Raw genomic sequence first — 25,286 nt, 5'->3', positions numbered from 1 at the left:
TCCCAAAAATGAAGTAACGGATGAGGAAAGGCAAGGGCCACGAAGGGCGTGAAAATGAAAGACTCCCTAGGCCTCCAATGCTCTAATACCGTCGGGGTCGGAAAAGAACAAGAGTTGACCAAGGGAGGTCGAACAGGATATCCTCTGGTTCATAAATTTTCTGATAAGCTACTACAGGTACGTAACACACTGGTTCATCATAGCATTCCAGCTATTCAAACCCCACTCTGAGGAACTAATTTGAATGAGCAGTGTACACACTTAACGGAATATTGGCAAAGGAGTGTTCACGGCTGTCTGCGACCTGTTCATTCCAGGTCTGGAACTTTGGACTATTCGTTAAGTGATAAAATGTGCGGTTTTTCATTTGATCGAGTATTTCATATGATAGCATTGCTTTTAATCGCGATATTTCTACTGGTGTCATTGTAATGACCTATGCTGACTTCAGCTGGGAAAACCACGAAGGCAGTCTTACAGCGAATTCCATACTGAAGGACGGGTACATCAGCTAGTAAAAAAGTAAACTCGTGTCCTCATATTGAGGTGGTGCAGCTCTTTTCAGGCACACTCCCGATGGAGGTGAGCTGCATGTACCATTTCAACCACATACCGGCCCTCCTGCCATTCTGGCAGTACCGGGAATCGAACCCGGGCTCCCTAGGACGGCAGCTAATAACACTGTTACGCTACGGAGGCGGACCATCAGCTAGTAATAAAATAAGATAACGTGCAATGAAAGACTCGCAGGATAGAAGAATAGAACAGAGCTGAAGAATGGAAAGAACGTGTGTAGAAAGACAGAGGAGAACAAGTGTAAGTCGCTCTGGGGGTGGTGGCATCATAGGTGTACACACGTTGTGAAAGATGACACTTGACCCATAGGAGCCTAGCACAAGTAAGTGGAAGCAATGCCAGGACTCAGCTAAGGGCCTCGTGGTCGCCAACGCCCGCTCCCAAGTTGAGAGCCCCTGGGGCCCCTTTCAATCGCCTCTTACGACAGGCAGCGGATACCGTGTGTGTATTCTTCATCTGCGTCCCCCACCCACAGGGGTTAGCAGGGATTGAATAGCAGGAATACTATGGTGGGCCAGTGAGTCACGTACCAGTAGTCAGAACTTGTATAAAGCTGAGAACGAAGTTACTTCCCGCTAATATTCAGACAGGCTGTTCTAGTGGACATGCAGCAGCAATGCCATACCAGGTATATCGGAGATGAGTGAAGCAGAAGAGACAACCATCACAACAAACAATAGTTAAAGGAATGTTAATTTTAATCAATTTTATAGGCTTTCGATATTGTAAGTTTTCTTCCGACTCTGTGACATTAACGCCTCCAATGTAAAGGGAGTCCTCCTTTCTCCCTTCATGACGTTGCTTCACGAATTTTTTTCCCATTTTGTTAGTCATCTTTACAATTTTCCGTACCGATACGGGCTGATGACCACGTGGATTATCACCTTAAGAATCACGACAAAAACCACCCCCTCCACTCCAGTTAACATGACTGAACAATATTTCTTCCATGTCAGCGATGCTCGGCGTTGACATAGATTAAGGAATAAAAGACTAAATTATGAATTTGCGTTATAGCTGCTACGGTAAAACTATAAAATATAAATGATCGGAAATTATATTACCTTGGCACTATAACTTTTGTTATGTAGTGTCTACCGATAACAGGTATTTAATAAATACATGTTAGGCCTTCCCCTAAACTGCCGTTTCATTCAGTGTGATTCATTTACAGCCTAGATTGTCGGGCCTTGTTGCCCGACTTAACATATCGACTGTCCGACTCGTTGGCTGAATGGTCAGCATAGATGGCCTTAGGTTCAGAGGGGTCCAGGGTTCGATTCCCGGCCGGGTCGGGGATTTTAACCTTCATTGGTTAATTCCAATGGCCCGCGGACTGGGCGATTCCTTCTTATGGTGCACACGACCGATACAGAAACACAATTATTTTTTCATTCTCAGCAATTTGCAGACAAAACTCATATATAATGTAAAATGGGACGAATTATGTTCACAGAAATACTGACGGGGTCTCCAAGGACTCTTGTAAAGTACGGTATGTTCTCGTCATTTCAGGACGACTCGCAGAAAGTTTAGGTATTTTTTTCTTTCTTCCCGGTGAGATTGCTGACACTAGGTACTTACAGTTAGTGTGTCTGAAGATGTTTCGACTCAGCTCACCTGCTTTTAAGCATGGGCAATTGCAGAATAATAAGTAATTTTTTTTTTCGTGTGGCTATTTCTAGCCGAGTGCAGCCCTTGTAAGGCAGACCCTCCGATGAGGGTGGGCTGCATCTGCCATGTGTAGGTAACTGCGTGTTATTGTGGTGGAGGATAGTGTTATGTTTGGTGTGTGAGTTGCAGGAATGTTGGGGACAGTACAAACACCCAGCCCCCGGGCCACTGGAATTAACCAATGAAGGTTAAAATCCCCGACCCGGCCGGGAATCGAACCCGGGACCCTCTGAACCGAAGGCCAGTACGCTAACCATTCAGCCAACGAGTCGGACATAATAAGTAATAATAATGTTATTTGCTTTACGTCCCACTAACTACACTTTTACGGTTTTCGGAGACGCCGAGGTTCCGGAATTTAGTCCCGCAGGTGTTCTTTTACGTGCCAGTAAATCTACCGACACTAGGCTGACGTATTTCATACCATCGGACTGAGCCAGGATCGAACCTGCCAAGTTGGGGTCAGAAGGCCAGCGCCTCAACCGTCTGAGCCACTCAGTCCGGTAATTGCAGAATAATGCCAGAAGGGGTTTCTCCTACTGAACAATGAAATAATAAAGAAAAAATGTAAGTTAATATTCACCTATCGTTTAGAGCAAAAAAATAAAATTAAAAAATAATATATATATATCTTGCACGCTAATGGGAGGGGTTGAGGTGACAAGTTGCAAGGTCGTATCCTGAACTTAAGCTGACACTGGCTGTCTTCAACACTAGTGTCCTAAGGGGGAAATATACTTGATGTACAAAATAAAATATTCATGTCAGCTGTGAAAATTAGCATCCTGCATCATCTTCAAAGCCAGTGAGTGCCGTGTGAACAATAACATTCTCTAAAAGCAGGCGGCGGAAGCTTATCCAACAATCTTCGTTAAGGAATTATAGACAGGTCGTGAATGTGTGACTAATTGTGCTCATAGTGGAGTCCACGTGCAGCAGACACTACTACATACAGGCATAATGGTCACGACTCGAAAGAATCTTGCCTGATGGTTCCTGTGACTTAGAAATGGAATTTGTAGTTATCGAGGAAGCCTACAATCGAATGATATTTAGAAGAAATGTCGGATTCTCAGCAATTCCTTTAATATCTCATATCGTGATTGGTGACAGTGTCAGGTCTGGAAGACTGCGGGTGGCTTTAGACAACACTACATATTGCCGGGTACTAACTACTAAAACCCAATATACTGGGAGGATCCGTTACTTTAATTTCATCTCACGACACTCGGACGAAATAACCGCATACCTTTGCCTTTTATCTCGTTCCACTGGAAGGACATTTCCCTTCGAACTTCACATCACGAGCCACACGAATAGCTCCCAGGCTCCAGTAATCCCCGCTCCCGCTAGTTATGCCATCTTCTCGTCTCTTCCTACATTTCTTTCACTGTCTCTCTCATCGTCTATACCTCTCTTTCCCACCCTTTCGAGTCCCTGCGCCGGCATTCATCTTTTTTTTTATTTCCACGCGCCAGGCGATCTGGGCTTGCCCGACTGATGGTCTTTGTTCCGCGGTCCGCCACCTTATTCTATCGTGGCTCATCACGGCTGCTCCCGCCTGACCCGGAGCTTGTTGCTGCACGACCACGCGAGAGCAGGGAGGGGAGAATAGAACGTAGTGAGGTGAGGCGAGGTGGGGTATGGTTTATGCGGCGACTCCGTTGCGGTCTACTGGACGGGACAATTTGGTAGAGTCTGCCAAGGAGAATGGAATCTCTTAATTGTTCTGCTTTATATGAGTGCTTCATAATAGCGTTAAATACCACGAAGCTTAAAATTAATTAGTGGTATCCATCTTTAAAATCTTTACCTACGTTACAAAGAATAAGAATTGCACTAAAACCATGTCATCCCATTGAATAAATTAAGGTATTGTAAAACAAGAAATGAGTACAGCTTTCTCAGACCCCCCTCCCCCCGTCAAAATAAGGACGATTTTCCGTGTGCTGAGTGTAGGATACAATTCTTGATTTACTTACTTGACTAACGTTTTAATAATTCCTATAATCTACCTTTCAAATACTTTGCAGTACACAATGTCAACCGTACATTACGAAATCATATTTTGCACGAACATAAAATCCTATAATAAATGGGCCATGAACGTCCTCTACTTGTTAACATTCTCTTTTTATTTATTCAACAACATTTAAAATAGATTCACTCACCGCGGCAGATGGATGCCTGGCGGGGGCTGGGTACATGGCTGCTGTCCACACAACTCAGCAGCAGCTCAATGCCACAGAAACATCACCTCCACATTTTTCCACTTCCCAGTAAAAATACAGAGCGATCGCACCCACAGCACTTCTATACAACTCCGTTCTTCCTGTCACAACAGAACACTTGTACATACGCTAGTTGTCGACGCCACAAATGCCACAGCATTGTTTTATAACATAAACCAAAGGCACATACATCTCCTTTGTATCGCCGAGCTATATTCGCGCATCCTAATTCAAATTTCACAAAAATTATCAGGTTTTCGCACATCTAACGCGCACAATCCATTGTTCCACCACCGACAGCGCCAGATACTTTGCTTGTAATGGCGTATATCCCACGTGGTATACCGAGGTGAAACGTCACATATTTCTCAACCAATGATAGGTTAGAATTTAAGATGCTCCGCCCCATAGACGAAGAGTGACAGTTACTCTTCCACTCCGCGTGGAGTCGGACCACAGACCATAAAGAATCAGCTAGCTCACTTTCACACTTGTTAATGATATCCTTATCACATTCAAGACTACACAATTCAAATAATGAGACAGTCCCCTCCATTTCTTGAAATTGTATTCTTAAGCTATATAAAAACTTATTTTAAACTGAACATAATTCTTCCTTATTGAATTCCTAATTTTGTTAAACTGATAATTTAATATTAAGTCAAATGGTTTAATAATTCCTGTGAATGAGTAAACTTGATTAGGAAGTATCAAGTTGACCACTATCGAATTTTTATTCAAGTGAGTCAGCTGCTTCCGCACGCTCTAAATTTGTTGACATTCAAATGTTCTCGATGTGTATGCCAGAGACCTCTAGTGTTCGTCCTTGGAACTAATTTCAAGCCATATTGTGTTTTGTTCTGCTAACCAGTTTGTCCGTCACAGCTGCTGAGGAGAGCTGCGGCGGATGAAATTTGGTTGTATTTTGTTCCTGAACCTGTGCTGTAGGTTACAATGCAAGAAATGGACTTCAAAAATGTTATTTATAACGCTGCAAGAGATGGCAAACTGCGGCGTTTAAAGGTAAGCGCGCAATATTGTTTGTTATTATGGTTAGCTGTTTCATTAAAGCTTGCTGATCTTCCTGAACTGGCCATTACGATGACGGAAGCCGTAGAAATTTCCAATTTATTTATAGAATTCCGTCTAAATATATATCCCTTAATCTGCTACAGTTTATTCGAAGCCTTGTTGTAGAAACTTGTGGTAGTTTGACTCCTTGAAGGTTTGTGCCTCCAAATTCTCTAATTATGCGTCGCCGTTGTACTTCATGTTCATATTCTTGTTGCTGGCATGTAATGTTGTTCGCTACACGTATTGTGACAGCTCATGAATTTTCCGTAAGATCTACGTAGTCAAAGAAATACAATAGCTCAAGGATTTTCATACTGTTTTGTTTTGCAATAGCTCTATTGTCTATTGACGTTTCAGTCACTTGTATTATGTCTCACGATGATCAATTCTTTATATTTTTTATATGAATTGTCATGGGAAACGACCTATTTGATAAGTAATTTATAAACCAGTCATTGTGCTGATTATTGTATTCTTCGTCGCAGTTGTTCGCTCCGATTCACATAGTGATAATACCGATCCGCATATAGGCCTACGTGTAGCCTACCGACATTTATGTTCATCAGTTTCATTTGTCCATATTTTGAGGTAAGCAACGTGTTGTTTACTGTGCAGTATTGGTAGAATTAGATAAACCTTGCTGCATATATTTTGGACACCGTTTATGTTGATGGAATTTTAAAATAATATTGTCTCTTTGTTTTGATTATCATTAGGCCGCGTGATTTCTCTCTTTTTTTTATCGTCTTTTCCGCTCTTCTTGTTATATTTTGTGGGGTTACTACCGTCACTAGCAAGTAAAAGTTAGAATAATATACTATACTTTCTAATGCTAGGAGATGTAATCAGGTAATGGATTGCGTATTGCCATTCAACACTTGCCTTAGTTTTAGAAAGTAAAGTCGAGCACTGCACGCTTAAGTTATGTTATTTAAAAGTACACCTTTAAGTACGATATAGACAGGTGTTTTAATTCGCATTTAATCTCTTTAAGCCTTCGTACTTTCCATCATTCATAGTGCTTTATACTTTCCATTACATATTACTGATACTTGTATGACAAATTCTTGGATCCAGGATCTTTCAGTTAATGATTATTTAATACTTTTCATTACCAACTATTATTCATACTGGTATGGCAAATTCTCTGATCAAAAACGAAACGTATAAGTTACTTTGTAAGAACATAGAAATACTTGGAACTGTTGTTGCCAGAACGTAGTTGTTGATGTCCACATTTCGGATATTAAACTGACAGTGTGTTTACTGCTTAATTTATTATTTCAGTATTATAATATAGAACACTACAGAAATAGCAAGCTACTGAATTTTCTGTGTTACTGCAGTGCTTTAAGGCCTACTTAATTTTAGCTCCATTGACCAAAGAAAGCAGCAGACTTCATGTAGACTTTGTGGGATCATTTATAGTGGTGAAATTTGATTTTACACATTTCTCATACAATATAGTTCCATGCATATTACAGCAAAATATATCTTCTGGAGCTGTGACGAACAAACTGGTTTGCAGAACAAAACACAATATGGCTTCAAAATTGTCTACTGTTAGGAAGTTAAAATTACATCACATAGCATATCGAAACATTTGTAAGTAAGATGAGAAAGATCAAATATAACTAGAACATCTGACAAGAGCGATAATTTTGGACTAAACAGGCTATGTGAAAGTTAATTTGGTCATGGCAGAACTATTTTGTTCAGAATAACTGTATATGGTACTCAAGCCATGACCCCCTGTGGGTGGGGGCGGTAGAATAACACCCACGGTATCCCCTGCCTGTCGTAAGAGGCGACTAAAAGGGGCCTCAAGGGCTCTGACATTTGGAGCGTGGGTTGGCGACCACGGGGCCCTCAGCTGAGTCTTGGCATTGCTTCCACTTACTTGTGCCAGGCTCCTCACTTTCATCTGTCCTATCCTACCTCCCTTGGTCAACTCTTGTTCTTTTCCGACCCCGACAGTATTAGGTTCCCGAGGCCTAGAGAGTCTTTCATTTTCACGCTCTTCGTGGCCCTTGTCTTACTTTGGCCGATAGCTTCATTTTTCGAAGTGTCGGACCCCTTCCATTTTTCCCTTTGATTAGACTTATATAGAGGATGGTTGCCTAGATGTACTTCCTCTTAAAACAATAATCACCACCACCACCACTACTCAAGCCATGGTTTAATAGTCTGAATAATAGGGGAGAAATAGATTATGGAATTCAAGAAACCATCAATAATTCAAGCACATATTTTTAGTTTTGCTTAATAAACCCTTTTCTATTTATTCTGTTAGTCATGAAAGATCAATAGCAAGGTTTACCAGACTCTGATACTGTTTTAAATCAAGGTGGTCTACTATTGTCACTGCTACCTGTTCATGAACATTATCACTGTCCTAGCTCAATACTCATCTTAAAAGATAGATGTTTTGAGATAAGAACATTGTGTTTCTATGCTGTAATTCAGGAAATATATTATGGAAATTGAATTTTGGATATGGAAAGTGTCACATTTTAATTTTTTTCCCCTAGTTAATTAGAATTTAGTTATTACATAAAACATTTTTTTCCTTTTGTAAGATATCGTGGCATTGCACCTATTGTTCCAGATAAGACATTTGACAGGTGGTTTAAGAAAAAAACGATGTCTAGGAAATGTAATTATTTATCTGAAAATAATTTTTTAACTTAAAATTTGGTGAACATTATTTCTGTGTGAGAATAAGGAAACTAATATTGGCGAGTAACTTGCTATTATATACTGTATATGAAATGTATATGACAAATATTATTTCAAAAGTTTTTTAACATATTCAAACTTAAATTTAAGAAAAAAATTAAGAACATTCATTCATTTTGTTCCAAGAAGTATTTAATGAATCAAAAATACAATTGTAAGATTTGGGGATGTAATTGCTTTTACGAACGGGTACGATAGGCAACTGACAGTCCCTTACCAAGACGGTCTTGCTTCGAATCCTGGCCAATGCACATGGGATTTTTGAAATGGAATTTCCCATCTCTGTGGTTTGGGGGGGAGGGGGGTACATAAAACTGTAGGTTTCATGGCTTTGATCGTGATGTGAACTGTCACATACAACTAGAAGATTGCATGCTTTCTTGTTTTTCTCTCTTTTTGCAAAGCAGAAGCTGATTGGGTTTTTTCTCTCCCAAAATGAATTCACAACTTCCTTAAAGTGAAGATGGTTCAGCAGTCTGAGGTTTCCTTCGTTTATATTTTATATTCAGGACTTGAAACTCTGTGTTCCGCTATGAAGTCTGATTATTATAGCCTGGATTATTAGGTTCTTATAAACCACTTTTTAATATTTAACCTTCTGAGTTTGTTTTAAAAATATTATTTCATTATTAAAGTTGTACTTTTTATTCAAACTTTTTTGTACTTTAATGTAACCTTCATGCCTCTCTAGTAAATATTCTCTCAATGTAGCACAGAATGACCTAAATGCAGATTCCACAAGCTCAGTAGCAGCAGGAAGATCAGCAAAGTTTGCCTTAATGAGGGTGAGCAAAATACCATTCTTGTTATTGAGAGCTGTTTCGGCCTTTGCTTTACAGTTGACTCATCAGCGAGTTTATAATGCTTTTGATGTCTTCAAAGTGATGGTATAATACAGTGGTATTTAAAATATGGTACTGGTATGCGTACCACTAGGGGTGCGTGCGGTCGTCTCAAGGGGTACATACATATCCCACTTCGTTCCATCTTAAGCGATGAGTCGGCGAACAAGGCTTTTCTACCAGTTCTGGTCTCTAAACTTCTCTCCTTCTTCAATGCTTTCCAAAGTATGTCCTCGCTGTTCAATGTCAGTCTTCACGTCCTTGTACCTGAGTCTTGGTCGCTCTTGGTCTTTTGTCTTCACTTTTTAGGTTATACATTTGTTTCTGTAATTTGTCATCTTCCATGCGTGTCTTACAACTTGAGCCTGATTGCGGATTTCATCATTACGGACTCTGTCCCTCCGTGTCTTACCGATTATGCTCAAGGGGTACGCAAATTTATCATAACTTCTAAATGTTTTCAGTGAGCAATTCAGAAAAGAGTTGAGCCTGCTCATTTTCAGTAAAATCTTGTTTTGATTTAGTGCTTTTGTCTACCAGTACACAGAGTCCCCTTTCCGAACTATTCATTCTAAAATATGTGTCAGTTTGTACCTTCCATTAACTATGTATGTAAAAATGCTTACATATGTTGCATTGCTCTTTCTTAAAACTTTTGTTTTGAAAGTGTATATTAGTACAATCCTAATTGTTGCATTAATAAAGTTATACTCTACCGGGCGAGTTGGCCGTGCGCGTAGAGGCGTGCGGCTGTGAGCTTGCATCCGGGAGATAGTAGGTTCGAATCCCACTATCGGCAGCCCTGAAAATGGTTTTCCGTGTTTCCCCATTTTCACACCAGGAAAATGCTGGGGCTGTACCTTAATTAAGGCCACGGCCGCTTCCTTCCAACTCCTAGGCCTTTCCTATCCCATCGTCGCCATAAGACCTATCTGTGTCGGTGCGACGTAAAGCCCCTAGCAAAAAAAAAGTTATACTCTTGTGCGTGTGTGTGTATAATTGCTAAGCAAAGAAAACTTCGTAATTCCACTCTCGAAAAAAACACATTTCTCCAACTGTATCCTGAAGGCTTGCTGTGGTGCGTGGGAAGGGAACTGAAGACTCCAGTGGTCGAATAATTGGGCTATTGTTAAGCAGTGAAAATGTCACGAACAATTCTCTGGCCATTGCTGATCACTCATTTCTGAGATTCTTCTGTAAACTTGACTCTGAAGGTATTACGATGTCTCCTTTGCCCAGCGACGTTATATACATTATTATTATTATTATTATTATTATTATTATTGGGGAATAGGGTGGTGTATCGGCATAGCTACTTGCCTGTCATTCCAGCGACTGTGGTTTGATTCCTGGTGTTGCTGGGGTGGGATTTTCAGTTGAAAATCCTGTGGTATCAGGAAGGGCAAGCAACCTTAAATTCCCTGCCACAAGTCTATCATGCCTTAGCGGATGTAGGGATGTTGACTAAGCGGGATAAGCTGCAGAAGATGATGATGATATTAAGAGTATTATTAGTTGATATTATTTTTCATCCTGCAGCAATCATTTATTTGTGGTATCGCAGTATACTCATAATTTGGGGGTACAAAGGTAAAACAATTGGATTTAAATGGTACGCCAATCAAAAAGTTTGAATTCCACTGGTATAGTAGATGGCTGCATTCAGTCATGTCCCTGCTGAATGGCAAAGGGTTCAGGTGGAAGGGTGTTTGAACTTACGTTTCCTTGAAAGTGAGAATGCAGCCAGTAGCTTTTAAAAACAACTGTTCACTCCTGGAAAACTATTCCTGACCTCTTTAGCCAATTGTTATATAAGCCATGGGGTTTGCAAGTGACATGCAGCATGTTAGGGTAGAAACTCTTCGATACATCATTTGCTTTGATCATATATGCTGCATTAATAGGGCCTACTCACAACAAGTAAAAGCTTGTCATCCTGTTTTCTTCTGGAAATAGATGTGAAGAGCATCTTGGATGGCACATGCGATGGTGCTATGATTTGTTTTTTCCAGCATCTTGCACAGTATAAGGTGAGGTTTACCAGGTTCTCTGGCATCTGATTTACGTACGACGTTTGCGATATAATGTTTGCAACTCCTCATGGTCTTGTCTACCGAAAGCCAGCTGTAAGTGTCACTAATATCATCTCTGATGTCTTCGATAGTTTTCAGGTAACAATTTTTCCAAATAATTCTTTTCTACATGGATTTATCTGGCATCTTGTGGCAACTGATGTCCTTAAGAAATTATTTCAATACAGGATTATGTAGTGCATTCTATGGCACGTTTGCTGAAATCGGCACCTCACATAAACAAATATTAACACTGTCCTCCATTGAACAGCCAGGAAAACTGTAGATTAGTGGTTACCGGTAGCCTACTGTGTGTGCAGATTGTTCTCTTTTCTTTTTAATTTTTTTAAAAGCGATGTTGCTGATATGACTTGGAGATTCTTTGTGCTGCACAAAAGGTGATTTTGTTTGCAGGCCACGTGTAAAAATACATAAATACAATTAATTATAGTTTACTCTAGACACAATATACTGTGTATTGTATTTTATAATGAGCAGGGTATGTTAAATCCTTACCTGCTTTTGGCAGACTTGGCAAAATACGTATAACTTTGCATCAGTGGTGAAGTTTGTATTGTTCCTAATCCACTGGGGAGAAGACAAATTTCAAAATGACTTGACCTTAAATTCCCTTCAATTAATTTCTGAGGAAAATTAACTTTAATGTGTCAAGCAACAGTATGTACTTATAAAGCTAAACAATGAATACATACATTAACAAGTTTGCTATAATCGACTGAACAGAAAGATAGTTGCACTGAAACTGATTGGCTTGTCTTCAAGGCAGGCCTTTACTGTCTACTACCTGTTAGGTAAATATCATTGATCTCCTTGTTGAAGAATATTGTGGTTCTGCCTGCACAAGTTACAAACCTGAAAGTTGTTTGAAAAAGTTTTCTCCTATTTTGAAATGCTTTCTTCCTTGAATAGCAGATTTAGGCTTTTTTGGTTTTAATGTCTAAACGTTTTTAAGTTTCATGAGATTTGGATTTTTGACGTCAATGATGATAGTGGGAGAAATGTCATGGTTCCACCCACACAAATCATTTGCAAAAGTCGTGCATAATGAATACATTGCTTGTCCTATTTTAAAGTAATGTTTTTTCTTGAATATTAGGTATAGCCTTTTTTGTTTTAACATTTTGTTTCATAAGATTTGAGCATTTCACTCCAATTATAATAAAACAGATAAGTAAGTTAAAAACTACTGCAGCTAGCTAACAAGGATTAAAAGAATTAAGAATTTAAGAATATGAGCCCTACTTATAAAATACAAGGTTGAATGAATCTTATTTTTTAAATCATTTTTTCATTATTGTACTAGGTGTCTGGGTTAAAGGTATAATAATATAAAATTTAATAACTTGAGAAGTAGTGGAGATATTTACTTGTGGTTTGTTTCTACAAGTAGGGTAACTCAAAATGTTTGTTTACATACCTAATAAACTTTGATGTGCGCACCATTAGTGGTGCGGCAGACATGTAATCGGTATTCCACTTCTCTCCAAGTGTTCTGCAGCATTGTAGGTGTAACATTTGTGATAGCTGCACGAATGCGATGGTGCAGATTTGGTAGATCACGAACTGGTGTCTGGTACACTTGATTCTTGACAAACCCCCACAGGAAAAAATCAAGTGGCATAATGTCAGGGCCTCTAGAGGGCCAAGCAATGATGGACTACTTCTCCCAATCCAGCGATCTGGGAACTCACGATTCAAGAAATCCCTCACAACTTCTGCATGATGGCATGGTGCACCATCTTGCTGAAAGATCTCGTCACGAGGAAGTTCCATTAACTGTAGGCTCTGCAAAGAAGAATGGGCCAAAAACCCTGTCCTTCAACAATCCACACCAAACAGTCACTTTCGGAGAATCCCGTTCGAACTCTGTCACTACGTGGGGGGGAGGGAGGTTCAGATCCACATATGCTTCAATTGTGCTTTTTTATCGTGCCGGAAATATGGAGTGTAGCCTCATCCGAGAAACAGACCGAATCGATGAATACCTCGTTTCCATCAATTTTTGCCAGAATTGTCTCCGCGAATGCCTTCCATAGCGGCCTGTTCTGAGGTATGATTTTCTGACGAAGCTGCAGTTTGTACACCCATATGCGCAACCTTTTGTGGACCACATCGTGTTACTGTCGAACGAGGTAACTGTAACTGCATACTTGCCTGTCGAATTGACTTAAGAGGGCTCCGTTTGAAGGACTCACGGATTAAATCAACAGTAGCCTCTGAAATTGCGTGCTTGGCGTGGTGGCCCAACATCGACAGCAAGGTCCCAGATTCTCAAAGGCGTCTGTTCCATTTCATGATAGTTACGTAAGTGGGAACATCATTAGTTGGTAACAGTCCATTCTCACTCCGAAATCTAGGTTGTACTAGTGTAAGGGATTTTATCTCCGCGAGCGAAAGCACACAGAACACTTTCTGCTGAGGAGTCCACATGGTTACTGGCATGCTTCTCTTGAACAATACAGTTATGCGCATGTGGTACCACCACCACCACAAGTGAACACAGAAAACATTTTGAGTTACCCTAGGTGTAGAAACAAACCACCAATAAATATCTCCATTATTTCTCAAGTTATTAAATTTTATATTATTATACCTTTAACCCGGACACCTTGTACTTGTTCCCATTGCATGGAGAAATTTCCTTCCAATTGAAAAACTGTTCTGCTTAAATTTCTTTTACTGTGTAAGGAGGTCTAGATTTTTTCAGGTGCCAGAATTGTTACCAATTGGTTATGGATGTAGATGGGACCTTCTTTCTGAAGTCTTCTCTGAAGATGAAAATAAAACATTACTATACTACTGCTAAGATGTCTTTCTGGAACTTACAGGTCGGTGGATATACCGGGTGGTTCATCCGCCCCTTTTGATCTCGTTTTATGCAACCCACCATGTTTGTTGCAATTCTGAAATGCATCAGTCCCTCTCCTTAAACCGGGTAATATAATAAGACATGGTTATGGGCTAGAAAAGAAAAGCAGGTATTGTGAGTACCACTATTAATTCATTATGAGTATTCCAAAAGAACCCTTAAAACTAGCTCAGATACAAAAAACATGTACCTTACAACCTTAGAACAGGAGATTCGCACACAGACCAGGAAGAAGTATTGTATAGGCTGGGAACTGCCTGCTGTATGTTAAGCCTCGCAATAGCTTACTTGGCAGGGAAGTGGTTAGAAATCACAAAATGAACAGTGCTTGAGGGTTAGGAGGTTTGAATCCATGCTTTTTTTTTTTTTTTTTTGACAAACAGTTGCCTGGAACGTGTCAAGATTGCATAGCCTACTTAATACACTCACCAGCAAAAAAAAATAAAAAAATAAAATAAAACACTACGCATTGCAGACAAAATTTAATGCTAGTCCATTTGAAACCTTGTATAAATTAAATGTTATGACATTACAACAATATGGCAATGTATCATATATTACTTAGCCAAATTGAGAAGTTTCAGTGCAGTAATTGATGAACATAAGTGATCATGACAATCACAACACCAATACTGCCTCTTACGCTCTTTTGACAAGAATAACCACAAACAGCTGCCTTAAGGTTTATTGCTGTGAATTCTTGTGCCGCTAATCCTTTTGGACATAACGGCTTGTCTACAACAGTTAATCTTGTTTCTGAGTCAGGTCATATGGCTCTTTCACCTGAAAATTCAACAAGGGGCATAGCATTAGTGGAGGATGCGCATAGTATATGCTATGTATCAGACATTATAGGCATGTCTTGTTGTAACGTATACAGAACTGTTAAAAGGTTCAGAGAGGACAATATCTACACTAGGAGACCCGGTTCTGGTCGTAGGAGAAGTGCTACTAAGAGCGATGATCACTTTCTTGTAATGCAAGTTCTTTGTGATTGACACACAACAGTTGTGGATGCCAGAAATCATTGTAGCAAGTGCAAGGCATGAACATCAGTGAAAGGACAATAACAAGGAGGTTGTATGAAGCAGATTTAAAGTCGAAGAGGCCCACCATAGGAACTTTGTTTATACACCTGAGCACCACGCCTCTCGGATGTAATTCTCCAACGCCCATTGAAATTGAACTGTGGAGCAGTGGAGTTCAGTACTGTTCACGGATGAACCCGGATTCTGTTTGAGGCAACTGGATGGATGGAATGAAGAGACTGTGGAGAATGCTGTTCACCCTGTACTTTCTCTTCAAGGACACGTTCTGTAGAAGCACTGTGAAGGTCTGGGCTGGGATTACCACTAATGTTCGCACTGAGTTTGTGTTCGACAAGAATGCAAATCTGACAGCCTGCCAATACATAGAGATTTTTTTTGTTTTGTTTGCTAGGGGCTTTACGTCGTACCGACACAGATAGGTCTTATGGCGACCATAGAGATTTTATTGGACCACGTGGTGCCTTTTGCACCTTTCATTGGCAAGAACTTTATCCTGTTGCATGACAATGCTCGCCCACACGTTGCATTTTGTGTACGTGAGTACCTGGATGAAGTCGGAATTGAACGCATGGTGTGGTCTGCTCGTGGTCCTGACCTAATCCCGATAGAATGTGTCTGGGATGTGCTTGGGAGACGTGCTAGGAGTCATTCCCCTGACACACTGGCTCAACTTCGGATTGCACTTCAGGCAGAATGGGAGCTCATATCACAAAAGAACATTCAAGATTGGATCCTGAGCATGCCTGATCGAATCACAGCAGTAACTGTGGGAAGAGGTGATGATACCTGTTACTGAAGCGATGGAAATGTGTTGGAAACGTGTGGACAAATGGGCTCTGCATATGAAACAGTTCAGAGCTCCCATTTTCAGCATTTCCAAATTTGTGTTGCTGGACTGTTGTGATTGTCACAATCAACAATCTTTATCAATTATTGTGCTGAAACTTCTCAAATGGGGTAAATAACTTACGATACATTGCTATATTGTTGTAATGTCATATTTGATTTTTACCATGTTTCAAATAGACTAACATTAAATGTTGTCTGAAATACACAGTGTTTCGCTTTTTTGTCGGTGAGTGTAGTTTCAACGGACTTATTTGTTTATTTGGCCCTGAAAAGGGCTGTTGGTATGATGGCATGTGGTATGAAGCTGAGTTGGAAGAAGCTAGGAAACATGTGACAGAATTTCAGTTACAGACGTAGTTTAACGCAGCATGTGGCCTATACAGAGCTGCGCAGTAAGGACCACTTAGCACGTTCAACATCTCCAGCGTAGTGGTTCGGCATGCCTTAGTGATGAGCTGTCTTAAGGTGACCGGAATTGTCTGGCTCCTGTGAATACACCTGTCGTTTTATATGGCCATTCAGAAAAGAAATCAAGGGGCATAAGATTGTGCAATCTAGCAGGCCAAGAACAGGTCCTGTCCTTCCCGTCCATTGATCAGGATACATCCCATGGAGGTAGTTTGGGACGATCACGGCCGTGTGCGGTGGAGCTTCATCACATTGAAACCACATTCTGCAGTGGTGAAGGTGTGGCACATGTTCCAAGAAAGGTGGTAGTTCATCGTAGAGAAACTGCAGATAGCGTTCTCTCGTCATTAGTCCCTCAAAAAATGGGGACCAGTATGGTGATCACCCACAATGCTGCACCATACATTAACACCTTACTGTACCTAAAAAGCTCTCTGTTGTATCCAATGGAGATTATCCACACTCCAGTAATGCATATTATGGTGATTAACGGTTCCATTGTTGTGGAACCATGCTTCTTCTGTAAATAAGATGGTCACTAATCAGGTAGAATCAGTGTCCACATGCTGTAGGATCGATTGACAGATTACCACTGGGCTTCGAAATCATGACCAAGGAGTTCCTGGTGTAAGTGCAGATGGTACAGGTGGAACTGGTGGGTCGTCTCCTGTGCAGTGGTCCATGTGTTAATATGAGGGTTATTCCGATAGCACACACACACAACTTCTTCGCTGCGAACAGATGTCGCAGCATGATCTCGAACAGACTGTGTCCTTCCCTGGGAAGCAGTAGCCTGCAGATGTCTTTCCACACTCCGAAATGCCATGCCTGTCAGTTGTTGTCTATCCGGATAGCGTGCTTGATACAGGTGTTGTGCCTGGAATGCATTCTGTCTAGCTTTTCCATAGATGAGTAACATATCCACATTCTTGTCACTGAAATACACCACGTGGCAGTGAATAAGCTTTGTGTTGGTGTTGTAACTTGCCTCGCAGGAGTGGAGTTGCACAGCTATATAGCTACCTGCCATCGCATGTTTTCATTCTAATGGGGCACGCTTTACCCTACCTGTGAAGTTTGGAACATGTATGACTTAGCTAACTGGTTGCCAGTGTCCTAGCCACAGACCATCACCACCTCATCCTCGTCCAACCAGCTCCATACCATTTGCCACGATACATACAGCCCTTTACTGTGCCATATAAACAAACCAGTCTTTGGAGATTATGAAGTATGCAACCTTACCCCATCCGAGGCAGTTGGTGGTAAATAAAATGTACTTGCGTGGGATTTGAACCTTCGAGTACTGTCCACCTGGTCAGTATGTGCACCTCCTGTTGTAAGGTGTGGGTTTTTCTTATCTGTGCTAATTCTATGGGTGCATTTGAGGTACCCATAATGACTTGATAGTAGTGCTCACAATTCCTGTTTTCTTTTAGCTTGTAATCACACATCTCGTATTTCCCCGGTTTAGGGAGGGAGAGCGATGTATTTCTGAATTGTAGTAAATGTGGTGGGATGTCTAAAACTAGATTGCAAGGGGCTGGTGGACCACCCGGTACTATAGATCAGTACTGCCCAGACTACGTCCTGGGGGCCGCATCCAGTCTGCGAAGGCTGCTTCTTTGGTTCACCTGAACTGAAGGTATTTTACTACCCAGGATTTTAAAGTTTTTTGAATTTGGATATTACAAATTATCACCCAATCTCTGTATGACCTGCTTTATAGTTATTTGTGAAAGGATTATTCACCAGGGTTTGATTTCGTTTACCATTTCATACATATCCCCCTGGGAGCATGGTTTCCTCCCTGGAAGCTTGTGCGTAACTATCTTGGCTATCCTCCATCATGCCACGTCTGCTATTCATGCGGATTCTAAACTTCGTGTCTACTATATTGATATCACAAAGGCCTTCCATACCGTGGATCATATGCTTCTTTCACACACTTTCTGAACATTTCAACATGTATGAAACACTCTTATCTCTTCAGAGCTTTCTGAATGAAAGATTACACCGCATGGTTCTTGGTGGATGCAATTCTTCTCTCACCATCACATTCTCTGGTGTCCCGCAGGGTTTATTGAGGTCTTGTTTCCCTCAATCCATGTGAAATTCCTCACTTAGCAGATGTTTGTAAAAATCGTCAAGCGGATCGATTCTCTCACAAATAAAATCTACTTGTAAAATGCACTAGATTCACAGTCGCTTTGGTACACTACATGACATCTTAAACCTCATCCCTCCAAGTGTTCGACCATTTCGTTCACACTTCGCGTATCCCCTGTATTTCATGTATAGCATCTGCAGAAACATCCGATTTCAGTTTTTTATAATAGAAAAGACTTTGGTTGTACATTTCGGCAGTAAATTGTTTGTTTCCCACTTAAACAGGGGTCACGTCATGTGCTATGTCACTTCTTGGTTTACTTACAGATTTTCTGACATCACAGATATAAATGCCAGTATAGCATTCTGTTTCCTGTGTCTTACCAGTTATCAAATCTGCCTCTCCAGTCTGGTCCAATTTTTCTTCTTCAAATCTCAGCCACCTTGACCATGAACAATTTTTCTTCTGTGCAGTTGTCAGAGCCAGGGTTCCTGTCTGTCGCAAACTTGTGCACTAACCAAGTACTTGAAATTAAACCGCAGAACCTTTTCTGCTCAAAGGAAAGTAGCCAACCCTGAGCTATTATACCAAGCTTGTAATGGTATACAGGTTATTTCAAAACTATATTGACAAATCAGGGATGCTCTTTGTGTTATGTTAAGAATGATGGTGCAATTGGATTGGTGAAAAAAGAATTCTCTTTGAGAAAATGAGGTTACTTTGTTTTTTCCGGGCGTGGGATTCAAATATATGAACTTGCCGTATTTGCTACGCCAGAGAGCCAGCCGCTGGCTGTTGCTGTGCATCAGATGAGTAGAGGAAGTGGGAGGCAGATGTAATGCTCGGTGCAAATGCACATGTTTCTCATTCGTTTTGCAAAGTCTCTTCCCAGCCCCATTAGGCAGTGTATGCCTACAGTTTGTTCTGTACAAATTGACTACAATGTGAACCCTGTAGAGAGAGAAGATTAATTTGTACCAAGAATACAGGCAGCATTCCAGGTCATTCACGATACACCACACATCCTGAACAGAGTCCACTACACCATTGTGAACTGTTTCCTTCGTTCAGTATTTAATTCCATTTACATTGTTGTGAATGGAGGAATACACAATCATGGAGCAGTAGTGTTTCATGTTAAATAATAAAAAACGTTGCTGCGACCAGCAGATGAGGAGTGTGTGCGTGCGTGCATGCAGTTGCGACTGTTTAATAAATGAACTGTGGCTATTGCTTGTAAGAGACAAGAACAATCATGTGCGAGCTGAATGAGAAAACTTGTGGATCTGCATGGAGCATTATCTCTATCTCCATCATACATCCTACTTCCCCTCCCTCCCCTTCTCTTCCCTGAAGCACGGCAGTGGGTTGTGCTCTGGCATAGCAAATACGGTGAGAGTTCGTCAATTTTTATCACATGCCTGGAAGTAACAAAGTAACCTGATTTTTCTCGAAAAGAAAATTTTTTCTGCCAATCCGATTGCACCTTTGTTCTTAACATAACACAAAGAGCATCCCTGATTTTTTTTTTATCGGTATAGGTCTGATAATGGCTCAGGCGGCAGCACTCCGTGGTTCAAATCCTGGTCACTGCACGTGAGATTTGTGCTGGACAAAGCGAAAGCGGGACAGGTTTTTCTCCGGTTACTCCGGTTTTCCCTGTCATCTTTCATTCCAACAACACACTCCAATATAATTTCATCTGGCATTAAATCATTGCTCCAGAGCAGTGCTACAGACTTCGGCAGCCGGCACATTTCATATCCTCGTTGCTAAATGGGGGCTTCATTTATTCCATTTCTAACCCGGTCAAATGACTGGAAACAGGTTGTGGATTTTCATATAGTTCTGATACATCCTGTATTTAGGTCACCTGTAATAGTTTCCCTCTTCTCCCATTGTAGTATTTTACCTCTCAACAGGAACCTAGATATATTCTTGTCATATCCTTCCTCCTCTCAAGATATTTCTCACATAACTTAGCTTCAGTTTTTTCCTTCTGGTTCTTTCCTGATCTTCCATTCTCTTGTATTTAAGTGAATTTTCCTTTGTTTATGTAAATCTATATGTATAAAATAAGAGTTTTGTCTGTACATTGCTCAGAATTTAAAAAGAATGGTATTTCTGTATCGGTCATGTCCACAGGAATGAGGAAATGCACTTTTTAATTTTCTGTGATTTCTGTCTACACATCACAAGAAAGCGACTGAAGAGAATTTAATGATAATCGGTATGTAAAGTCGGAGAATAAGTCGCTACAATCTAGGCATAAATAATTATTCACGTTGAGTGAAATGATAGTTTAGGGGAAGGCCTAAAATTTAATTCTGAAATATTTATGTTATTAGTGGTCCTATCGGTAATACTACATAACTAAACTTATACCTATATTATTATATTTCCGATCATTTACGGCTTATACATTTTTACCTACTGGCTATGGTAAGGGATATTCATGAATTTGGGTTTTTGTTGCTAAGTCCCTATCAGCGCAGAGTCGTGAGAAAATGGGTAAACAGAATTTAATGAAAATCGGTATGTAAAGTCAGGGATTGAGGAACTACGCTATAAATAATTTTATTCAGCCTGGTTCAAACGGTAGTTGGGAGGAAGGTGCCTAAAATTTAATTTTTAATTACCTATGTTATTGGTCCTGTCGAAAAGTATCACATAACAATAGTTACAAAGAATGCAATTTTCGATCATTTATGTCTTATTCAGTTTTACCATACCGACTATGTTGAGAGCGGTGGTGGTGGTGGCTATTGTTTCATGAGGAAGTTCATCGAAGGCAACCATCCTCTATATAATACTAATCACAGCAAAAAAAAAAAAAAAAAGGAAGGGCTTCGACACTTCGAAGAATGAAGATATCAACCTAAGAATGATAAGGACCACTAAGGGTGTGAAAATGAAAGACTCCCTAGGCCTCCGTACAAAATAATGTTGGGGTCAGAAAAGGACAAGAGTTGACTAAGGGAGGTCGCATAGGACAGATGTGAGGAGCCCGGCCCAAGTAAGTGGAAGCAATGCCAGGACTCAACTAAGGGTCCCATGTTTGACCCACCCTCCCAAGTTCATAGCCTCTGGGGCCACATTTAGTCACCTCTTACAACAGGCAGGGCTACCGTGGATGTTATTTTACTGCCCCCACCCACAGGGTAAAGACTATAATAAGAAAATTAATGAATTTACGTTAATTTAGACTCTTGTTGCTTAGTCCATATCAACGCTGAGCATTGCTTACATGGAAATATTGTTCAGTCGTTAACTGGCAATGGATTTTGTCACGATTGACTTAAGTTGTTTAAACGCATGGTCATCAGGTCCATATCGAAAAGAGAAATTGTGAAGATGATTATAAAGATGAGAAAAACAATGAAGGAACCAACGCTTGAATAATAAGAAAAGATAGTCATGAAAGAACGCACGACTCACTTTACATAAGATGCCCTAATATCACAGACTCTGAAGAAAACTAAATGTGAAGGCCTGCAATATAGAAAGCTGATGAACAATAACATAACATTGACCATTGGTGGTTGCGATGTACTTTGTACCTTCTGCTGCCGCTCATCTCCGATGGAAGGGATTACTATTGCGTACAGAGTATAACAGCCTGCCTGAATATTGGCAGGAAGTAGCTGGGGAGTTGGATCTCTCTCTTTAGCATGCAGTTCCTCTGGTTTATAAATTATCTGATACTACTGATACATAACACACTAGTTCATCATCGCATTCCAGCTATTCAATCCCTACTTTGTGGCACACACTGATTGGAATGAGCGGTGTGCCATTTAACGGAATAATGGCAGAGGAGTGTTCGCTGTTGTCTGTGGCCTGGTTATTCCAGCTCTGGAACTTTGGTCCATTAAATCAGCAGCGTACTGCTGTTTGTTAAAAATGAGAAAATGTGTGGTTTTTCATTTGATCAAGTGTTTTATATAACATTGCTTTTAATCGCTACATTCCCACTGACACCATTGTAATGACTTATGTTGACTTCAGTTTTGGGAAAACCACAAAGTCATTCTGAGAATTCCGTAGCGAAGCACGGGTACATCAGTTAGTATGTGAAATACAGTGTTTCATTTGGATGTATATTCAGACTCAAAGAAATAAATGTAATTATACTCTACAGTGGCAGTTAGCTCAGTGGCATTTTAGTATCCGAATGCAGACCCTCTTCCATATTCCCTACTCCTGCCTTTCGCTTACCCACAGGCCCGTCTCTATCCGTTTTCAACAGGAACCTAGATATCTTCTTATCATATCCTTCTTTCAAAATCTTTCTCACATAACTTGGCTTCGGTTTTTTCCTTCTGGTTCTTTCCTGATCTTTGATTCTCCTGCATTTAAGTGAATTTTCCTTTGTTTATGTAAATATGTAAAATATAAGGTTTCAGTTGCATTAGGCTTGTACAGTTTATTCTGTATTTGTGTTCTTTGTAAATGTGGGTAAATTTCTCATTTTAGGTTAATAATTACTAATATTGTACATATTATGGGTATTTGTAATTCGGCATTATGCTGTTTTTGATCATAAATGAATAAATTAGCTAAAATTTCTTTTGTAATTTTGACATTCTATAAAGTGGTACATTTTATGTTGTTAAACTGTGGTGGGGGTGTGATTAGCTCAGTGGCTTAGCTGCTGGTTTCTGTCCGGAAGGCCGAGATTTGAATCCCAGTCAATCCTGGGTTGAGATTTTTACTTTAAAAATCGTGTGATGTCAAAGGTTGTTAAAACACTCAGCCAAAATGAAAAAGAGCCTGGGTGGCTCCAGCGACTCCAGATGCATCTGGGATACTCTGAAGAAACTTTATACAGTTTTTACCTGTACATTTGTCTGTGACCAGTTACTCAGGTTAATTAATGGCTGTGCTATAAATTAATACTAAGGCATTGTTCTCAGAATGCAAAACTATGTGTTTATAATTTGCAGAAATGGAGTTGAGCTGTGATAGCTCGGTATAAGATAAGAAAATACTCCATTTAATAAATTTGGAATTTACATTAAAGAAAAGTGATGGACTGAACATCAGCAGTTTTATTGTTTTCCAGACTGTCCAGTGGTTCACCAATTCTGGACCTATACCTGACAGAAAGATAGCGTTCGTCGATCTTCTATTTGAAAAAAGGCTGATGGGGTGGGAAAAGCCCTCTGAAGTGTCCATGACTAGGGTGCTGTAGGAGGAGCTAAAACTGAATGCTTCTTGCTGAAACATAGCTCACTTCCGTAGCAGACATACGAAGAATCCTTAAGTAAAATATCCCCTTAAGTGTTATTCTGATTGGGGCCAAAAGAAGATTCTCTTGGAATAAAATTTTGCTTCAAATTGTAGGGAAACTAAAGGAAAGGTTTGTAAGGTACAAATAGTCTTTCCTCTAGTTTTACCCAAAGTGGTATGAAAACTATGCATGATCCTGTGGTGAGGAATTTGAAGTTTCCACTAGGATTCTGCACCAGTGCACTAAGGTGAGGCAAAATGAGTTGAGTAAATATATCTGACTTCATTATTTTCAAATATTATTCCTCTAGCAGCCTCGTCTTCAATTTACTGGCCCATGAGTTGGGGGCTGCCTTTCAGTGTATGATCTATAAGAAGCATCATCCTAATATTGAGAGTCTGAAGTACTCCTTGGAAGGAACTCCAGAGATTTTCCTCGTACTGCTGTGTAATTTTTTCAAAGTGGCAGAATCAGATTTTTGTGTTCAATTAATAAATGACTTACAGAGCAAGTGGCTGTGCAGTAGCATTCGGTAGATAGTGGGTTTAAAAGCCCTGAAGATGATTTTCCATAGTTTCCCATGTGTTCAGCTTTGTATTGTGAGTACTGTAAGGGAGTTCAATATGGGGACACTTGAAGTCCTTCAGTCCATCGGAGGGAAGCCAGTACCAACTTCTGCTGTGGACATCAGTCACCAGCGAGACCAAAGGCGCTTACAACAAAACAGGAAAAGGAGCTGAGGTGAAAGCAAAGAGCTAAAGAAAAATGATATGATGAAAATATCACTGGAGGAGAGAAGAAAGAAATCTGAAGGGCATACTTATTGTGCTGGAAAGTTTTAAAGTGAGTGAGGTTGCATAGATTTTTATTTTGCATTTTATGGCTTAGCAAAATCTTCATGATTTCTTTCACAAAAATAATCCCTTATCATGCAATTTTTGTCTGATGTAGATGAAATTTTACACAGTAGTAGCTAGATAGTTGGTGCATAAATATCAGTATGCATTTTGCTGTTTAAGGTGATTTTTTTTATTTTTATTTTTTTATCTGACCTACCAAATTTTGTGTACTCATATTTGTTTTAGAAAAATTAAACATTACATTTAAAAACATTCTACAGGCTAATATATTTCTCAACCAACAAACTCTGATACTGATGGTTGTTGGCATAACCATACAGCATATTTGTGCAAAATTTGGTGCCAAATGGAAAAATATTGTGATGCATGGGACTTTTTTTAACGATGCTGATAAAAGGAAAGTAAAAAAATTCCTACTCAAAAAGTTGTATAGGTACAACATTGAAAGTTGGTTGCATTACTATATCTGAGGAATTACACCTCAGAAAAAAATATGGAAAAAAATTCATTGAAAAATATAGAAGTTAGAAATTCACTATATAGTGCCCCCTTAATGGGTATAATCCAGGCATGATGCAAGGGTATTTTCTTCTCTTTTGGAGACTGGCCTACAACTGTGGAAGGAAATTAAAAAAACAGAGATTCAGCACTTTTTAAGCATTCTTCTCACATCTTCCAA

At 40.0% G+C, this 25,286-nt stretch overlaps 2 protein-coding genes across 4 annotated transcripts in view; one reads left to right on the top strand and one right to left on the bottom strand.

Annotated features, from left to right (window-relative positions):
- gro (groucho) overlaps positions 1-4,810 on the bottom strand; it is a 628,688-nt gene extending 623,878 nt beyond the window's left edge. For both annotated transcript variants that reach the window (XM_067137706.2, XM_067137707.2), the window contains exon 1: positions 4,422-4,810. In XM_067137706.2, coding sequence (XP_066993807.2) covers positions 4,422-4,457 — 36 coding nt within the window. In that variant the 5' untranslated portion in view covers positions 4,458-4,810. The remainder of the gene's footprint in view (positions 1-4,421) is intronic.
- Positions 4,811-5,353: 543 nt separating this feature from the next.
- Positions 5,354-25,286, top strand: part of LOC136858282 (protein fem-1 homolog CG6966) — a 186,133-nt gene continuing 166,200 nt past the window's right edge. Inside the window, exon 1 of one of the 2 annotated variants that reach the window (XM_067137704.2) lies at positions 5,354-5,504. In XM_067137704.2, coding sequence (XP_066993805.1) covers positions 5,436-5,504 — 69 coding nt within the window. In that variant the 5' untranslated portion in view covers positions 5,354-5,435. Of the gene's footprint in view, positions 5,505-5,683; positions 5,707-25,286 lie in introns of those variants that run through there. The other variant, XM_067137705.2, reaches the window with a different exon arrangement.

The sequence above is a fragment of the Anabrus simplex genome, chromosome 1, assembly GCF_040414725.1.
Source record: "Anabrus simplex isolate iqAnaSimp1 chromosome 1, ASM4041472v1, whole genome shotgun sequence".
Taxonomy (NCBI): Eukaryota; Metazoa; Arthropoda; class Insecta; order Orthoptera; family Tettigoniidae; genus Anabrus; species Anabrus simplex.
Note: the sequence above shows the minus strand (reverse complement) of the source record. Positions and strands in the feature narration are given on the sequence as shown.